Source organism: Haliotis cracherodii, unplaced genomic scaffold (genome assembly GCF_022045235.1).
Source record: "Haliotis cracherodii isolate W230 unplaced genomic scaffold, xgHalCrac1.p SCAF_5, whole genome shotgun sequence".
Classification (NCBI taxonomy): Eukaryota; Metazoa; Mollusca; class Gastropoda; order Lepetellida; family Haliotidae; genus Haliotis; species Haliotis cracherodii.
The window spans coordinates 36,510,132-36,530,361 of NW_027266308.1; the positions used below are offsets into that span (position 1 = coordinate 36,510,132).

General features: G+C 39.8%; 1 protein-coding gene across 1 annotated transcript; it reads left to right on the forward strand.

The window, feature by feature from the left end:
• The first annotated feature begins 1,726 nt into the window (after window positions 1-1,726).
• Window positions 1,727-19,141, forward strand: LOC139442705 (neuroglobin-like). Its single transcript, XM_071223586.1, has 3 exons — window positions 1,727-1,896; window positions 13,919-14,150; window positions 18,940-19,141. Exons 1-3 carry the CDS (start codon window positions 1,727-1,729, stop codon window positions 19,114-19,116), a joined length of 579 nt encoding a protein of 192 aa, XP_071079687.1. The 3' UTR covers window positions 19,117-19,141.
• Window positions 19,142-20,230: the final 1,089 nt, after the last annotated feature.

Below are 20,230 nucleotides of genomic sequence, written 5' to 3' on the forward strand. Positions count from 1 at the left end.
ACTTTAAAAATGGTGTCAAGCATGAAGGCAAGACATGGAGGAGTATAGAGGATAACTGGTATTTTCTCTTCCTCCTACAAGTTCGCGTTCATATTGATTTTGTTTTGATTTACTGTGCCAACTGTTCAGGCGGCCGCATTAACTAGTAGTTGATGGAATTGAAGAGAAACAGGTTGGCGGTGTCACATTCAGGACAAACAGAAAAGACAGAAAAAGGTCAAAACAGGCTATTTTCTACAAGCTGAGTAAAAACAGATCGACGATATTCTTGTAAAACGACACTTGCTTGCATCATTACTGATTTTTGTTTCGCAGTGGAAGTAGTCCACTGCTTCTTTCAAAAGGTTTTGAGTTGTTTGTTCAGAATTGAAATGTTATTGTTTGCGTATGACTTGATTGGAAAAAGCATTTTACGACTGACATACTAGTATGTGACACGATGTGACACACACGTAAATGGACATTGTCTCATAGCGAGAGTCAAGCAACGTTCAGACACATGACGGGTTGTGTTGAACGCTAAATTATGCATAATTTTATTGTAGATATTGCAGTTTATTGGTACAATCAGTTGTTAATTGCAAATATAAGTGCATCGAATGGTTGAATGTCCTAATTGTCAGTCTGGACATTGGTTAAATAGTCAAGGAGGTTTCACAGTCGCTGGTGGTTGGTGAGAGTGGTATTTTGGTATTGATTCATATACTTGGGAAGGGGTTGGGGGTTGGGGAGGGGAGTCATACATTGACGAAATGTGAGAGAATGTTCTTATATACGTACAAGTATTAACTGCCGGACAAAAGAAAGTATACACCCATGCTTGATAGTGGCTAACGATGAAACAAACAAGGAAGGGTTATTCGATGGTGATGTATGAAATACGGGTATCATAGTTGTGCTTTGGTCTTAGGTTTTTAAGCCTAGTAACGTGTTAATCTTCGTACTGTTTTGGTCATATCGAGTTTTCAAGTAAATAATATACGTATCAAGTTAGTGTGTACAAAAAACCAAAGGTAATGCAGGTCGTCGGCATTTATGTGGTGAAAACTAAAGAATGTTCATGGTGCTGATAAACCAAGGATTATAATCAACCCAAATCTGGGATTCGAGACCAGACTCGGCGAATCCGGGCTCCCCAAAGAGTAGCAATGCATTCTACATAGCAAAATCGACACCTTAGGCCAAGGCATCAATGTGGATAAACGTCTTAAGATACATGACCCTGCGTTTCTCCTCCAAAGGAGGTTACTCTGAACTGCGGATTACAGCGGCTTCGGCAACTGAGCAATTCCAGGAGAACGGTCATATAACGGTTCCTGCAGACTAATGGTTCTTACAGACTAACGCTACCCACATACCAACGGTTCCTCTAGTTAATTTGACTAATATAAAACCTGACAAAAGCATCATCGCATTTCCTATATTAGCACGAAGATGTCGCATACAATGGTCGCCAATAGTTGCATTTAGCCTTTTTTGGACTAACATATGAAATATACGTCATGTAAAGGGTTAACGCAATGCTAAATGCACGTGGTTATCCGACGCCCGAGTGGACATGGGTTTAATTGTCGCATCAACCCTCTCACCTTCATCTTGGTTGGGGAGTAATTGTCAGTCCCGTAATAGCTTAATGGGCACGTTATGCCTCTTTGACAAGGTCATTGCAACTACAAAACGTTTTGGTAACACAACAATCAACCAAGTGAATGAGACACTGCAAAGAATGAAAGTATGTGAAACACAGGCTAACTTCAGTATGGGGTGCACGGTATCTTACAGCTTTACCAGGAAATTCTCAACCAACTTCACGTCTCGCCAGGTTGAAACCATTGCATGCTCATGGAATGAAGTAATGAAACAGAGAGAAGTCTTTGGAATCGGTATATATAAATTGTAAGTATTGTGTTATGTTTTTCTGTAAATAAGTCATCGCTTATGTAATTTTAAAACGTGACACTGTATTTTCCGCTGTTATGAGGATGTTTCTATTTCAGCATTTTCGTATGAGGCGTTTGTTGTGTGATGGGGAGGGTGAAAATGTGTGATGGAGTTCGTGGGATGACTTTGGACAGTCGGTCTAGTCTGTCTATGATATAGCCAGTGTCATGTTACACGTGTCAAGCTTCTTTTAGAGGTCCGGTTTAGTGTCTCTATGACGTAGCCAGTGTCATATTACACGTGTCAGGCTTCTTTTAGAGGTCTGGTTAAGTGTCTCTATGATATAGCCAGTGTCATGTTACACGTGTCAAGCTTCTTTTAGAAGTCTGGTGTAGTGTCTCTATGATATACCCAGTGTCATGTTACACGTGTGTGTCAAGCTTCTTTTAGAGGTCTGGTGTAGTGTCTCTAGGATATAGCCAGTGTCATGTTACACGTGTCAAACCTCTTTTAGAGATCCGGTTTAGTGTTTCTATGATATAGCCAGTGTCATGTCACACGTGTAAAGCTTCTTTTAGAGGTCCGGTTAAGTGTCCAGTTTAATACCCAGTGTCATATTACACGTGTCAAGTTTCCTTCGGAGGTCAGATCTACAGTCTCAGTGAAATGCCCAGTGTCATACAACACATGTCAAGCTTACTTTAAAAGGTCAGGTCTACAGTCTCAGTGAAATACCCAGTGTCATATAATACGTGTCAAGCTCCCTTTAAGAGGTCAGGTCTACAGTCAGGTCTAGTGTCTCCATGAAATACCCAGTGTCATATAATAAGTGTCAAGCTTCCTTTAAGAGGTCAGGTCTACAGTCAGGCCTAGTGTCTCCATGAAATACTCAGTGTCATATAATACGTGTCAAGCTCCCTTTAAGAGGTCAGGTCTACAGTCAGGTCTAGTGTCTCCATGAAATACCCAGTGTAATATAATACGTGTCAAGCTTCCTTAAAGAGGTCAGGTCTACAGTCAGGTCTACAGTCTCAGTGAAATACCCAGTGTCATATAATACGTGTCAAGCTTCCTTTAAGAGGTCAGGTCTACACTCAGGCCTAGTGTCTCCATGAAATACCCAGTGTCATATAATACGTGTCAAGCTTCCTTTAAGAGGTCTGGTGTAGTGTCTCTAGGATATAGCCAGTGTCATGTTACACGTGTCAAACCTCTTTTAGAGATCCGGTTTAGTGTTTCTATGATATAGCCAGTGTCATGTCACACGTGTAAAGCTTCTTTTAGAGGTCCGGTTAAGTGTCCAGTTTAATACCCAGTGTCATATTACACGTGTCAAGTTTCCTTCGGAGGTCAGATCTACAGTCTCAGTGAAATGCCCAGTGTCATACAACACATGTCAAGCTTACTTTAAAAGGTCAGGTCTACAGTCTCAGTGAAATACCCAGTGTCATGTAATACGTGTCAAGCTTCCTCTATGAGGTCAGGTCTACAGTCTCAGTGAAATACCAAGTGTCATATTAAACGTGTCAAGCTTCCTTCAGAGGTCAGGCCTAGTGTCTCCATGAAATACCCAGTGTCATATAATACGTGCCAAGCTTCCTTTAATAGGTGAGGTCTACAGTCAGGTCTAGTGTCTCCATGAAATACCCAGTGTCACATAATACGTGTCAAGCTCCCTTTAAGAGGTCAGGTGTACAGTCAGGTCTACAGTCAGGTCTACAGTCTCAGTGAAATACCAAGTGTCATATTAAACGTGTCAAGCTTCCTTCAGAGGTCAGGCCTAGTGTCTCCATGAAATACCCAGTGTCATATAATACGTGCGAAGCTTCCTTTAATAGGTGAGGTCTACAGTCAGGTCTAGTGTCTCCATGAAATACCCAGTGTCACATAATACGTGTCAAGCTTCCTTTCAGAGGTCAGGACTACAGTCAGGTCTACAGTCTCAGTGAAATACCCAGTGTCATATTAAACGTGTCATGCTTCCTTCAGAGGTCAGGCCTGGTGTCTCCATGAAATACCCAGTGTCATATAATACGTGTCAAGCTTCCTCTATGAGGTCAGGTCTACAGTCAGGTCTACAGTCTCAGTGAAATACCCAGTGTCATATTAAACGTGTCATGCTTCCTTCAGCGGTCAGGCGACTCACTGACATACCTTGTGCTGTAGCTTCTGCGAGAAAATCAGGCACTGGTTGAAATATGTCAAATTATATATCCGCCCGATTTTGTGTACTCAAATGTTAGACTAAAAGGTCATGTACTACTTTAATTAACTGTACCTGATATCATCCACGTGTTAATTATCATTTCCCTGATCACCGATGACTGAGTCCGCACTTTGGCAATACTTGTCAAAACTGATATTTCCCCAAGATCGGGGCCGTGCCACCAAGAGATATCAACGCTACGACTCTCGTAATACCTGGTTCTTGGAAAATCGTCAACCTGTCGTAAACAGTCTGCGATCGAAGGAGACGATCCAGACCTGTCCCCAACTGGTGCAGACCAGCATGTTCCTATACCATGATCGGAAACACTCGACGATGTGCAAAGAATGACCATGAGCTTGAATTTTAGCTTCATGGCTGCTTGAAGGATTCTTCCCAGGAAGTATTTTTGAATCTTTTTGAATGTACATGAGGTGTTGTGTTGCAATCAGTCAGTCGAAAACGGTGGGAAACTGAAAAAGCGCAAACAGAACACATCTGACCACCATACAATTGCAGCTTTAGAAAAGTGGGTTCAATTTACATAAATTAAAGAAAATATATTCCTCTGGCTCAAGTTGGCTTATTTTCCACAGGAAAGAATAAAGAACAGGATACAGGACACAATGAGACATTAGAACCTAACATGGCAAAGCTCACGTCTTGCTGAGTACAGGGTCTGTGATGCTAACTGTAATCGATAACGGTAAATTATAAATCCACATTCGCCTCCTTCCAAATATACTCCCAATCACGCCTGTTATTTTTGGCAATCTTATGGGATTTCATTACGGTTGTGTTTTAAGGGTAGAAACACTTTAAAGTCGTATTTGCACTCAACTATAACGAACGGCCATCGACGCTTTCCTATACTTTGTATTTAGTAATGTGATATTTTCTGTGCGAAAACCTGGTGCTTGTGTATTATTTTTATCAGGGGCTTAGGTACTTTTTTTATCTTGTGCTGGTGTATTTTTATCACCTAGTGCACAGGCAGTGTTTTATATCCCGAAGCATGTGTGTGTAGATGAACATGTATGTGATATTAGGTTTTTCAAGTTTATAATTGAAACATGAGAGTAGACGCGTGATTTCTAACAATCAGAAATACATATTATGTCTTTTTCACTTCATAGCCTAGTCTGATGTTAAATCAAGCCAATAGACATTAATGTATACAATTGATTGTCATAAGATCAGAAACGCCGATTCAGAATTTTTTATTGGTGGTAATAAAACCACCTTCGGGATAATATGCAGATATAGACATGGACAACTACTAATCAATGTCAATGCAATTAATTACGAGTTGAACCTAGCAATAACGTAAGAATGCGTGATGTATGGTGGGCGTGTTGCCAAGGACACCTACCGCTTCTGACACATGGTGACATATACAACACTGGAATGTATTTCTCTTGTTTGACGCTTCAGTATCAAAGAAACACCAAGTCATCTGCGCTGATGGTACCGCCATATTGATTGGATTTACCAACACGTTCGATTGCCTTCTTGGGCGAATCAAACTCTAATCATTTTCCGATGACAAAGGAAAGCTTTTTGAGGATATTGATTTTGACATCGATCACTCATATGACACTGGGAATTTCTGAAGGCACAATACATCGTATTGCGAAGAGGCAACCACAACTGATTGACATTTGAATAGACATGTGTCGATAGCTCTGTTTACTTCGGCTCCATGGAAGCTGGTTAGCCTTTGATCAAACTAACTGGCAACAATATGTCTTTAAAATGCCTTGTATATTGCAGTGTAGAAAATATCTTGCAGTGATGACCTTTCCCTTTGTTTGTTTCGATACAGTCCCATAAAGACAGTTTGTCAAGCGTTTACGTTGTGGGAGTGACGACATCATGTACTAACAAAGACCTTTTTTTGCCAAACATTGGGGTGACTCCAAGCAAGTATAACAGTCATACATGGTTGTAAATATCCATAAGGGCGTCAACAAAGCGTTTGTAAAATATCGTTGATTAAACCGTTTTGCTTCACGCACATACAACAGCTGCAAAGAGAATACTATTATATCATTTTGTTTTAAACAATTTGAATTCAAAACATATTACGAGTCATATTATTACAAGACGCATCGATTGGAGGTCATCTTACGGAAAATTCCGTACGTTGACGTAACGTCATTTTCACAGTTGAATGTCGAATTACGGTCAGTGAGTTGTTATAAATGCTTTTCTGCAATAGGATGCATCTGCATGTGTATTGCAGACCCTTGATCGTGCAGCGATGAATATATGCATGATATAATGCAATTCCAGAGGCTGCCATCGAGCGGACACTAAACACGTTACCATGCATACAACGCCAACACTGCACACAATTGACAAGTAATGCTAAGGAACAATGACCAAAGTGAATAGTGATGATTGATATGAATATTGCTATATACTGTTAGTTACAACAGCAGAGTGAGAATGCCTCATTTACATATTGATTGGTTCTTCTGCGTATTGCTTTCCACATGAAATAATAGATGACTTTACCACTTGCCAGGCTTCCTAAACCATCAACGTCACGTTGATATGGCCAGGCATAACGTGCCGATTTGGGCACAAATGAGGTATTTTTATTTTGGAAAATCCCAAAGTTAGTTTTATATTGAATTGCTCTTTCATTTGAAAGCCTTCGTGTTGAAAGTTGAGGTTTAATCGTATTCAAAGGAAATTTGAAGAAAACGGAAAGGGGTGCAAAAACTAAAACATGATTTCTACGTCAATTTCGTTCAACTGCTAATGATGCTGAAGGGCATATTGTATCAGTTGTTTTGAAACATGAGAAGTAGAACTGCAAGTTCAAAGATGCAGATCAAATTACTCCCCTGATTCTTGAATGTTTTCTGAAATTGAACATATAGGTGGGTAGGATTCAAATATGTTTGATAGTTGATGACTTTTAAGAAAAAGTGTTCAGACGAAACGTTCATGTAGGGATATCTGTCAAGATATTTTTAAATATCGAAAATGAAATGAGTAGTTGATTTGTTGATTAGTCTCGTTTTGTATTTTTGTTTTAATAAATATATATTGCAACTTGAAATGTATTAATGTGATTTTTTCTTAATCGTTACTGTAACTCCTTCAGAAATCTGTGAATAAGCTTCAGGGCAAAATTCCCTTCACTCACTCACGATCTTGCTGACATATTTATATATTTAAAACTTCAACGAATCAAGCATAGGCTATGCAGGGAATTTTAAACCCTGGATGATTTTTTTTAAAGTCGAAGAAATGATCATGTGTTTCATGAAAACTTTGGGAAAAGGAATGCTGACAGTTGTTTTATCCTAACTATTAAACCAAATGAAATCATATCCTTAAAAATCTGCCACATCACAATCGAGTGTTATGGCTTTAATACCTTTTTTCGCAATATCCGAGGAATATCGCGTCAGGGAACACCAAGACTATATAAATGCTTGTCACTCAGTAGCCACGATTGGAATCGAACCCTGATATCTTTGTCGAGAAGAGCAACAGGATCTTCTAGCCTACTCAGACGCTCACCAAGCTTGTAACGCTTCCAGATGGTTGCAAACTCAATCTCCAAGCCGATGCAACGATTTTGTAAAACAATACCTGGTCCAACATGTATAGATCAGATTGAAATACCAATTTTGTATATTGTCAAAGAAATGATGTGAATATCAAGTTTTTTCCCCCATCATTCATAATCATACCCAAGGGATTCATCGAGTAGTTTCAAAGAAATGTTACAATCGTAATCTAGATGACATTTTGAAAAAAAATAACTCACGAACAGAACAAAAGATTGATTTTATTAACATCCGTCGGTTGGATCAGCACCAGGAATATAGTGTATGAACATGGCTGTCATTCACAGGTTTCATTTGATTAAAAGCCATGTGGTTCTATAGTCTCCAGGCGGCGCAATTCACATTTCCGCGTATTCAATGCCACCATCAACGGATCATGTCTTTAAAAAGGACATTTTTTGGTCCGTGACATATGCATTTCCGGCTGACAATCACTCGCGAGTGACACGTGAATCTCCCAATCTCTAAATATCCGATCTATATGGCTTTTCACCTTAATGAGGAGAATGCTATGTGTCTTATTTCTAATGAAGAGGATCATATGATATAAATAAGACATTGCTATAGCGCTGTATATGATATGCGAACCATTCTTGAATGACGATACGCAGAAGCCGTTATTAGATTTCGTCTATTAAGCACTCATTTCAGCTAGAAATAAAAGCCCTTCATCAAAAGAGGTTATATTTATTGAATATTGGCGAAGATTTATACGCTGTCAGCTGCCCTTTTCTTTACTCTGCAGTCAGCGTATTCTTCGGTGTAATGTCATATGTTAAGGCTATTCTTGGTACCAGGATACGAACAAACAGTGTGGGTATACTTGATCAGATCTCATAAATAGGTACCGCGTGGTACCTATAGATGGATATTAACACAATGTTATTCGTCTCAATTTCTTATTTTGTTTTACAGAAACGTTCTAAAATTCATTATTTAAATTCATTTCGAGTGATTGGAGATCTCCATTGTAGATTTAAAAATATAATACGTTGAAATCAATGCGAACACATGAAGAAGGCTTATAGGTAAACATCATAGCACGAAATCAATTAATTCGATATATCGCATTATGGTCCCGTGGAATCGATATCAATAATCTAAACTAATCGGATAAATCGATTTAGTTCCTTGTGTTGTATTTTTAAGAAGTTTGGCAAGTTTAATTTTGTTTTAACTTGTATTTTGGCATGTTTAGATTGTGTATTATAGACGATTGGGGCTTCTTGTTTTGGCGTGTCAAATGTCAAATGTCACATATCTATGTATATGTATATGTATATGTATATGTATATGTATATGTATATGTACAATTGCGGTTGTTGTCGTATGCAGTGTCACAACTACAACCGGGTCGGTCGGGTAGCCTCGTGGTTAAAGCGTTCGATCGTCACGCCGAAGACCCGGGTTCGATTCCCGACATGGGTACAATGATTGAAGCTTATTTCTGGTGTCTCCCGCCGTGATATTGCTGGAATATTGCTAAAAGCGGCGTAAAACTATACTCACTCACAACTACAACCACAATTACAGCCGTGTCAGTTTCACACATAACTTTAACACCAGCCATAACAGATCCCTAACTTCGGCCTTAATTACAGAAATACCAGCACAAACACAGTTACAACTACTGCAGCCACAACCGCAACCAGATGCTTTACATCTTTATTAGTAGAGCCAGTTTTTCAGCATGCATGTGTGCACGTAATTTAGTGCTTAGCAGAGTGTCTGCGCTTCATTAAAGCCAGATGAACATCTTGCAGACGAGTCACAGAAACGTCCAGAGCCAGTGATTCTTTGAATAAACTACCAATTGAAAGACCGAAGCATTGCCGTGTCCATTGCAAAATAACGCATACCTTGACAAACGATGGCTCTACGGAGGGCGGAAATGGTGGCCTGTTCACTGTCAGCAAGGTGATTGTGTGTGGTATTGGATTCTTGCGACTTAAGTCATGGTAGGATTCTGTTCAACATGGAAAAGATACAATTTGAAATAGCAGTTCTGCTTTGACGTTAAAACGTAAGCTCATTTAGGGATTTATGACGTTGAGGCAATCGTGTGTTCAGTCCCAGTGGGCCCACGGTTTCGCTTGAATGATGAATATTCATTAGTTTCGGGTTTTTGTTATCTTGAAGCCTAAAGTACATTTACTAGAGTTATGGGGACTGATAATGAATTTGAACCTGGGAAGTCTACGAGACAGCATTGGAGGGTGGTTGGTAGAACAATAGGTAAGGCAGTGGGTAGGACAGTGGTAGGACAGTAGGTAGGACAGTGGTGGGACAGTGGTGGGACAGTAGGTAGGACAGTAGGTAGGACAGTAGGTAGGACAGTAGGTAGGACAGTGGTGGGACAGTGGTAGGACAGTAGGCAGGACAGTAGGTAGGACAGTGGTGGGACAGTGGTGGGACAGTAGGTAAGACAGTGGTAGGACAGTAGGTAGGACAGTGGTTGGACTGAAAGTGGGACAGTGGTAGGACAGTGGTAGGACAGTAGGTAGGACAGTGGTTTGACAGTAGGTAGGGCAGTTGTAGGACAGTGGTTCAACTGTAAGTGGGACAGTGTTAGGACAGCAGGTAGGACAGTAGAAGGACAGTAGGGTAGGACAGTGTTAGGATAGATGGTACGCAGCAGGTAGGACAGCAGAAGGACAGTAGGGTAGGACAGTGTTAGGATAGATGGTAGGACAGTAGGTAGGACAGTGGGTAGGACAGTAGGGTAGGACAGTAGGGTAGGACAGTGTTAGGATAGATGGTAGGACAGTAGGTAGGACAGTGGTAGGACAGTAGGTAGGGCAGTGGTAGGACAGTGGTTCAACTGTAAGTGGGACAGTGTTAGGACAGCAGGTAGGACAGTAGAAGGACAGTAGGGTAGGACAGTGTTAGGATAGATGGTACGACAGTAGGTAGGACAGTGGGTAGGACAGTAGGGTAGGACAGTAGGGTAGGACAGTGTTAGGATAGATGGTAGGACAGTAGGTAGGACAGTGGTAGGACAGTAGGTAGGGCAGTGGTAGGACAGTGGTTCAACTGTAAGTGGGACAGTGTTAGGACAGCAGGTAGGACAGTAGAAGGACAGTAGGGTAGGACAGTGGGTAGGGAAGGATTTGTTAGTCTTCAGTGTATTCGGATATATTTAATGAACATTATTGATTCTATTGGACGTAATGGAAGCAAGGTTGTTGAGTTGTCCAAGACGCCACATGTCGTGGTGCAGTGTTGCGTCCCTTGGACGTTGCCAAATCCTATTAATGTGTGTTCGAATTCAAGGTTCTCCCGAATTACTGTTGGTATGTCTGCACCGTGGTCATTGGTAGCCAGTAAACATCTAGGATATGCGTCGTCCATTGCGCTGGCATGTGATATAAATGACATCATATGTTCGAAGCGGCGTTAAACCACCTCACTCACTGACTCACAGAAATAAACAGCAGTATCACACGTTGTTTTACTGAACTAGGTCCACGTACACAAAGCAATCTTAGCGCTACTCCAATACTTCAACACAAACTAACGATATCGCTTTGTGGAAATGGATCCAGGATATATGGAATCTGGCCGAATAAATGTTCCACACACACGCAGGACCCATTATATCCCATTTCTGATTTCAGGAGACTCCTAAAGCTTTACCAATTATAACTTATGGAAGTGGCAGGGTTCCACATGCCGTGAAACAACACAGAATCTCATCCATACGCATCGATACGAAGAATCTATCTCAATGTCCCAAGGTTTGAGCACGAAGCAGACACCGAGTTTCTATTCTATGTACTCTTAATAGTCTCATGTTTAACAACAGAGTCATGATAATGTATATTTTTGTCACTGCTTCAAAACACAATTTGTTTCTGTTAAGGAAGAGACCATTTTTTTACACACATATGATCTTTCAGGATATGATGTATGCCTAGCCTATAATCATATTTTTGTGGTAAAAAGGGGGAACGATTATCCACGTTTTTGAGGAACAAATTATCTTTTTCAAACATATCCCAGCACTACCCCGTCACCCTGACCACTACTTACAACCACACCCCAACCAACCCTAACCCCCATCCCCACCACTACTAAATGGTCGGTCCACTAACTGTGTCCAGTATTGGCGTAGTAGTACGTATTTACTTAACAAGACCTGCCTGCAATGACGCGTGAATTTGATATATTACACATACAAGGCTAGATTCAAATTTAACTCAAGACTTCCATCTGCAATAGTTCCTTATGTTTACCCTACTGCCTGGTTGGGAAGTACGAGGCAGTTAAGGCACTGCAGACTGCACTACATTCACATCCAGAGTACCGTGCCTGTTATTTACATTGTCATAGATAACGATAGTGGCGCTGAGCAGAGCTGAGTGTATATTTACTTATATAATTTCTCGCCATCCCCACTGTGCCTGGGTAACCATCACTGTCAATAGGTGTTATCTTGTCACCAGAACGTGAAAATAACTTATGAAAGGATGTCAATAAACTAACAACCCCTCGCCTTCGTATCACACGGAAAGATGTTTACCCTGTATAAATATAGTAGATGGTGGAGATATGAGAGCGGCAATGTGAGAAAGTTAAGGCGCGTGTTTGGTGCTGTGACATGAGGCAGGAGCTCCGGGAGTGGTTTAATAGAAAGCGGTTCCCTGTCGATGAGCCATTTATGGCCTTCTCACCACTGGCAGTCCTCGGGGGAGAAGGAGAGTCACACCACTGTTTGCAGTCACTCGACCACTGTTTGCAAGAAGTGAATGAATGTTTAATTAGAAAATATTATTTCCAATAACTATCCCACGACATCACTGGCCAGTCACGTACACCCAAATTGTAACAGTTGACCTCATAATCGTCGTGGTTTTAGGATACAACTTTTATACATTTCCAATATTGTTACAAGTATTTCTTCTCTGATTAAATAAAAGATATGTCGAGATGCTAATGAAACTCGTGTCGTAATCCTTTTGGGTGATGATGCATTCTAAACATTTCATGACAAAAATTGGAGGAGAAGGCCTGAATAAGAGAACACATCTTGACATTAAAATTCCGAGATATGAAACCGCCATATTATTTATCGCATGCTATAAAATACATATTTTCGGTTGATATCCTGCTTCTTTTGATATTTGGATTATGGCACATGTGTCCATTCTCATATACGTTACGATTTTGTTGTCGTTCGTTACCATAGAAACAAGCAGCAACTGTACTATTTCCGGTTTATTAGCCACTTCGGCAAAGACAAAAGCTAATTCCATGCAGTGCAGATTGAGACCAGAGAGGCAGTCTGGAACGTATCAGCAATTCCTTCAAAGATGAGTGTATTATTAATATTCCACTTCAATCATTGTTAGTTACAAAAATGCTGCAACTCATGTCACTCAATCATGTGTACCGGGCTATTTCCATCCTTTACTGCCCATCCTGTCAATCAGCTGGATTTATGTATCATTATCAATCCAAGGAATGCTCATTTCATTTCTCGTGGATAGACATACCCGGCGTTGAAAGCTATTTGTAGATAATGATAGTTCAGTACATAATTGGGAGGCGATTGACTCTTGGCTTCCCATTCCGTCTTCGGGCACTTTGATCCTGATCATGTGCTTGTGTAATTGATTTAGGTTCATCATTCTTCTCGTCTTATCTTTGTCCGACGAGTGTTCGCACAGTCTTATCATTTACGTTTGATATCACGTTTATTGAATCAAGGCTGTTAACTGGAAACTTTAACCATGAACCAAGGATGAAGGTGTATCACTTGGGATGAGTCCCTTCCCATGTGATGATATCATGAGGGATTGGAATGGTGTTGTTTAGGATTGTTTACCCACTCCAGATGCAACAGAATTACCTTTCACGATTCTGAAGTGGTGACAATCAAATCCTATCCCACTCATTGGAAATTTAACCATGATATGATCAACACAAACCCAGGTCTCATCTTGGAAACATCCACTTTGAATTACTAGGATTGTTGCTCAGATTCTTCTTCTAACCCAACCTGTCTTTAATTTGTAAAAATATTTGTTCCGACATTATAACAATACGTGTTCTTGAAAGATACAAGTTCATGTGGAAGAAACAAGAGGCGAGTCACGAAAGCAGAGTAAAACGTAGTTATTGAAGCACATGATGGCCTGATTGACCAGCTATAATAAAATATGAAATGTCATCGAGTCTTCATCCGATCCTCTCACCGACGAAATGACATTTAACTGATGTGTTTATTTCTTATCACAAGGCTATTGGAGTCAGAAAGAGAGCTGAGGAAGCTGTTTCCAAAGATCGTTTGCTATGACAACGTCGAACGCTTCACTGTAGACGAAGAACATCTCCGACGTCATGCACTGCTTGTGATGGACGGCATCGGCTTTGCTGTCGAATGCCTCGACGACGTTGGGAAACTGGACCACTTTCTGAAAATGGTCGGTAAACGTCATTACGAGTCTCGGGTTCCCGAGCGCGTGTTGAAGGTATGATAGCAACAACAGATCTTCCAAACTCATACGTGTTTTGTGTGTTAGAACATTATATTCAATATGATGCTATTTGTTTAGCAGTGAAAACCTGATGACCCTCAGTCAAAGGTTTAACGAATTTGTACCAGCCAAATGTGGTAAAGTAGGAATGGATTAGGATTCATTTGTTTGTTTGTTTTGTAACATGCCAAATATTCTTTTCTCACTTCACTGCGCTAAAATACATCGAATGCAGACATTACGTGTTTTGGGCCAGATGCGTAAATGGGTAAGGAGCTATGATAATGCACAAATGATACGATGATGTGAGATCAAGTCAAATATAACGACTCCGACATACAGACAACGCATTATAGCAAAGAAATATAATATTATATCCTCATAATGTGCGGAAGTTTGCTGATAAAAGATATGCCAATATAATGTCCCTGAACTTCGTTCTTGTCAGCGATGACATGAGGTAACAAAATACAGGTCTTCGTGCTGGTCTGGCAGCTTCTCTCCAGAAAGAATAACGCGGCAAGAAGCATGGAGTCCAGGTTTTCCAGACATGTGAACGCAGATTCCTTCATTTCGAAAAAACAAAACTGAAATCGATATTTCTTTGCCGTTCTATTAACTCATATTGTGATAAAAATACAGAGGCCACAACGGCAAGCAATGACTGACTGCGATGCGGATGTATGTAATTGGTTGCAGAAGCGCCAGGCAGAGAGTTCACGCATAGGTCTGATGTGAAGCGGCCAGGAAACAGTGCTTGCTTGAATACCTCCATAATGACTGACTCATATGCCAGATGCCGATTTGTTAGTAATTCACAACCTGGGTATGTCGTATGAAATAGAAAGTTCAATATAAAACATTATGCGAGCGAGTTCAAAAAAGGTAAATGAATTCCGACAAGTATCCCAATTTATGAAAGAAATGTAGGTTAGCGGTAAATGGAGTGGCCTGAGGCACCACTCTATCTTTTTTAGCATAACGTTTTCAAGCACTTAACACATATTGGATTAAGCGTAAATGTTTATGAATTTTAGTCAACATTACTTTGTTTGTTTGTAGCTTCAGGCCGCACTCAACAGTAGTCCAGCTATATAGTGGTGGCCTGTAAGTAATCGAGTCTGGTCCAGAAAATACAGTGAATGATGTTGTGCGCGACGATCAACGCCCTCATCTATTTCTATGATATATTCCGTAATCCGTTTTATGTTTCAGTAAAGTCGTAATACAGTTATCAGACTTACTGTAATAACATCAAAACAAAGTTATCAGAAGTGGCGTAATAAAGAAATCAGACATGGCGTTATAACGATGTCAGAATTGGCGTAATATCGTTGTCAGAAATGGCCTAATAACGGTATCAGACATGGCGAAAAATACGTATCAGAAAGTTTAACACAAACGGCGAAAGAACGATATACGAAAGGGTGTAATATTTACCAATTGAACTTCTTCTAAATAAATTGTTTTCTCTAAATATGAGCGATTCCTGCAAATCCGTATATACACTTCAATAAATATTTCACGGGGTACTTACGGTTAAGTATATCCGTCACGGCTCTTGGAGCATAGAATTGAGAACGGTAATCTCGTAATAAAGATCTACAGTAGATAATGGTAATGCCATACTACCTCCATTAAACTGAAGCATGGCGACGGATATAACAAGGTAGACCATTAGATGAAGGATGCCAATATTCAGTGGTAGATACTCGATTAAGGTTGATGGCAGAAGGAACGCTGGTAGTCGTCAGAATAATGTCGCCGTCTCTTGAAACCCGACTACTCACCACCTGAGCACGTTTTTCACCTATAAATGTATTTCAACGTTTCTGATAATTTACTTTGAGGTCGTAACTTAGGACTGACAAAGAGAATTGTAATGAATATAGCTGACGGTGTCCTTAAACAGTTAGGATTTGCACAAGCCCATAAATAACCCATTGATTGCAACGCGAAGGGCGGACATCAAACATGAGCTTTTTCCCAACGCGGTAGCGACGTCATTCGCCGGTTTCGGTACGGCTTTGAACTTGAAGTTTATCAAATTATGAGTGGCTGCCATTAAGGCGACTCAACACCTTGCTTAGTATTGATGTCGTAAAAATGAGGTTGAATGCAACGTCGATTGAACAGTGGCGAAATCACACAGAACTATCAAGCACATAGTTATCGCGTTTTTTTATTCATTGTTCTTTCTTAATCTTACATCGTAGCTATAATTCCTACAATATACAACTGAGAAAAAACCCGATGCGGAAACATCCACGGACTCACGAACATCGTCATAAAGACATCAGATTCATGACTCAAATATTGAACCTCACGAGCGACTTCTTGTCTGCAATGAAAACTGCAGCCATCGACTTAAGTTCTTTGAATTCGAAATTGCATGGTCCGTAACATCGTTAAGAACCGACTGATCCATAGAACCAAGTCGTTATTAACACTGGGTCTATGCATAACAACGTGAGTACTTGGATTACGCCTTTACCAATAACAATCCAAGCATCGTTCATTATATAACCATCCTTACCAATTACTTCATACAGAACATCCCACCGGGAGACTGGAGGTCTTCTAGCATCACATTTACATAATATGAGGTGAGATAGGATAAGATTATATCTATTGTACATGTACACCCACTGAGGGCCGCGTACGAAACAGCTAAAATTTTAAACTTAAAATATAACAAGAAAGGACATAATAATAATAATAATAATAATAATAATAATAATAATAATAATGATGATGATGATGATTGTTACCGTGGTGGAACCTTGGAAGAGTGATAATTATTTCGTGTGTACGTGTGTGTTCTTACAGGCTATAATGGTAGAACATTTTTATTACTTTTTGAAATATATCAGAGAACACCGAAGGAGAAATGAGCGTTATCTTTAATTTCTCAATATCTCTATGAATGGTGGAATTTCGCCCCATGGGCAGTATTAATGTTCACGGAGGCTATGGGGATTATAAGTTAAAAGCGTCGCCATTTTGTTTCCCCAGAAGAAGTTGCTGTTTTGCAGATGTTATTAAATCTTTGATGCGATAATGTAACTATTTAATTTTGCAGAAAATATATCATCTGTGTTGTTAATCTTGTTCACCTGAACGTAGCGACAAAATCAGTTCCATATTCATAAGAGTCCATTATTGATTCTGACTATATCATACGCATATATTTATATATAACAAACAAATAGTGATGATGCCAGGTATTCGCTAAAGGTGGGCGTATCCTGCCCTACCGGTAGAAGCCGTCACAAACACATGCAAAGGCAAGTTTACTGAAGAAACACGGCAACATAATACATCAAGTTCAAAATAGAAACATTCATCGGACATCATTTTAATCACTGATGCATCCGATGTCCGTCTCGTGTGATGATGCTCTTTGAAATCTTTGTGAAAAATCATACTTCATTGTAACTCAAAAGTTGTAAAATGTACACACCAAAGGCTGGAGCTTTGGGAATATTCTCGACATAAAGGGACAGCTAAGTAATGAGCGTGTAAATATCATGAATCCATGGACGTCATGGGTTGATCTCATGAGCTGACATGACACTGCAGAACGTTTAAGTATACTATTGATGATTATTTATTCGTAGATATTATGTGTGCATAATTGCTTAGATATTCATAGAAACAGACATCTGACCAACTTCACCCACACAATTTTGTTTGTAAGTCTTGTAAGTTCCAAGAATGTTATTGTGCAGAAACGCTCTGTCCGGACAGGGTACACAAATAGGACAGTTGTATGGCACAGTTTGGCGAAACATGGCAAATATTCATACATATCATTAATGCATGAAAATCATGACATAGCATGCACAATTCTAAGGTTATTTACAATGGACATCAGTGTATATTTGCAAGATAACTGTTTCTGATTATAGTTATTCAACAGATGTAAAAAACAGATAATGTCTAAGAGATTGACTTTTTTCTGTTAAGTCTGTGCCTATCATTTGATAAAATCATATATAGAGGATATTTCCTGTGTCGAGTGAAATATCTCCTTAACTAACAGTTTATAACGAAACATTTTCAACAGAATAACAAACGGCAGCGACTTCAACAATCTCTCATTAGTTTGCCTTGTCAATGTGGAACTAATGTGAAAAGGAAGTGAACAGTTTGTGAAGGAGCTAGACATTTACGGTGGTAAATCCCGCAATTCTAGATCTATTTAACTATGACAATAGTTCCGTCCAAATGTTTCGATCAATGCAGTGAAATATCAAGTGTTATGTTCACTGCTGTAAAATATCAAGTCTTATGTTCACTGCAGTGAAACTATCACTTTTAACAACTTCAGAAATCTCAGTCTTTCACACGGAAGTATATCTATAATAAAAATAGATCTCTTCATTTCGCCTTAATAAAACATTAACATGTTTTCTAGTTGAAAACCATTAACAGAAGCACAATCAAATAGTAAGCTACGGCCGTGCTACTTTGTCTATCACTAGTTGAGGTCAATAAAACTCCAACAGTAACACGAATCTGACATGTACGGCCATAATGCCTTCTCCGCATCGTACCACAATGCTAAATCCAATCACTGCCTCCACGGTAGCAGAGATGTACAATGTATTCTTCCCAAAGGAGCACACTAAGTAAATTGAACAACGTGACGAATTCAAGGCTAAATTCTCATTGGAACCACTAAAACGCCGGACCTCGACAAGACCAATATGCTCTGTAAGAGCAAAAGTGGTTTTTTTTAGAAGTTTTATTGCAACATAATTGTTTTTGATTTTTCCAGAAATTGTGGCCTGCGCTCGATGGGAGTTTTACAGCAACGTTAAGAGATACTTACTCGAGAGAAGCACGGAAGGCCTGGCATTTCTTCTTTCACTACATGGTCAATGTGATGAAGATTGGGATGAATGAAGCGGAGATGAGAGATGTGTCAAGAAGGGACAGAAAACTGAGTGACTGACACCGCTGCTCCTGATGTACGCAGCGTCTCCAAGTTCATCTCAGAACATCGCTGTAAACTGACACTATCAGCCAACACCCTATACTAAAAGCTTATCAACTCCCTTTTTTACCCAATACTCTTGGTCTGTTGCTTTATAATGTTGATTATATCCAGCTTAAGTTTTTATAAAATAGATCGAGTTTGATTCAATTAAGAGGCAGATATTCCTCAATTATGTGCAGGGCTACTAAACATACCAAAGCGTGCCAATTCATCTTGTTAAGTAATATATGAATATCAAGGATGTAGGAACGTTGCACCTGGTTATATTTTCTGTATCGAGTCTTGATGCTGGCTCACGCCTGAGAACGGGACCATCGTTCAGACTGTATCCAGCTTAAGTTTTTATAAAATAGATCGAGTTTGATTCAATTAAGAGGCAGATATTCCTCAATTATGTGCAGGGCTACTAAACATACCAAAGCGTGCCAATTCATCTTGTTAAGTAATATATGAATATCAAGGATGTAGGAACGTTGCACCTGGTTATATTTTCTGTATCGAGTCTTGATGCTGGCTCACGCCTGAGAACGGGACCATCGTTCGGACTGTTAAACTAATAGCCCTATGCATCCATCATATATTCTGGTGACACAGAGAATACATTACCCTGTAAGACATAATAACAAAGACAATACCTTTACACTCGTCCCTCTTATTGACTGTCGATATTATGCTTCAGAAATTGCTTTCAAAAGAATCCTAAAATACTCATTACACAGTCTCTCCCATGCGTTGCTGCATTTACATGCCCTTTTCTTAATGACAGATAATGAGGTGTCATGACCACCCTCCTCCATCCATCAGTGGACAAGCAGAGTACGGGAACCCTAAAACCTTATTGTTGTGAGACCACTGTACGATTCCGACAGTATCACCAGGATCTGAATCACCATCAAATAGCGATGATACCAGGTGTACGTGACAAGGCGAGCGTATCCTGCCCCAGCGACTGCACCCTTCACAAACACATGCAAACATATACATACTTGATAAGGGCCAACGTAACATGTTACAAATTACATTTTAATAAAGAATCACAAATGGTAAAGAACCCTTGTATTTTACGCAG

Excerpts from the sequence above, each read along its gene's own strand:
- LOC139442705 (XM_071223586.1), top strand. The coding sequence starts at position 1,727 with ATGAAAGTATGTGAAACACAGGCTAACTTCAGTATGGGGTGCACGGTA. Across the intron at positions 1,897-13,918 it reads GGAATCGGTATATATAAATT|GCTATTGGAGTCAGAAAGAG; the intron begins GTAAGTATTGTG and ends TCTTATCACAAG. Across the intron at positions 14,151-18,939 it reads TTCCCGAGCGCGTGTTGAAG|AAATTGTGGCCTGCGCTCGA; the intron begins GTATGATAGCAA and ends TGATTTTTCCAG.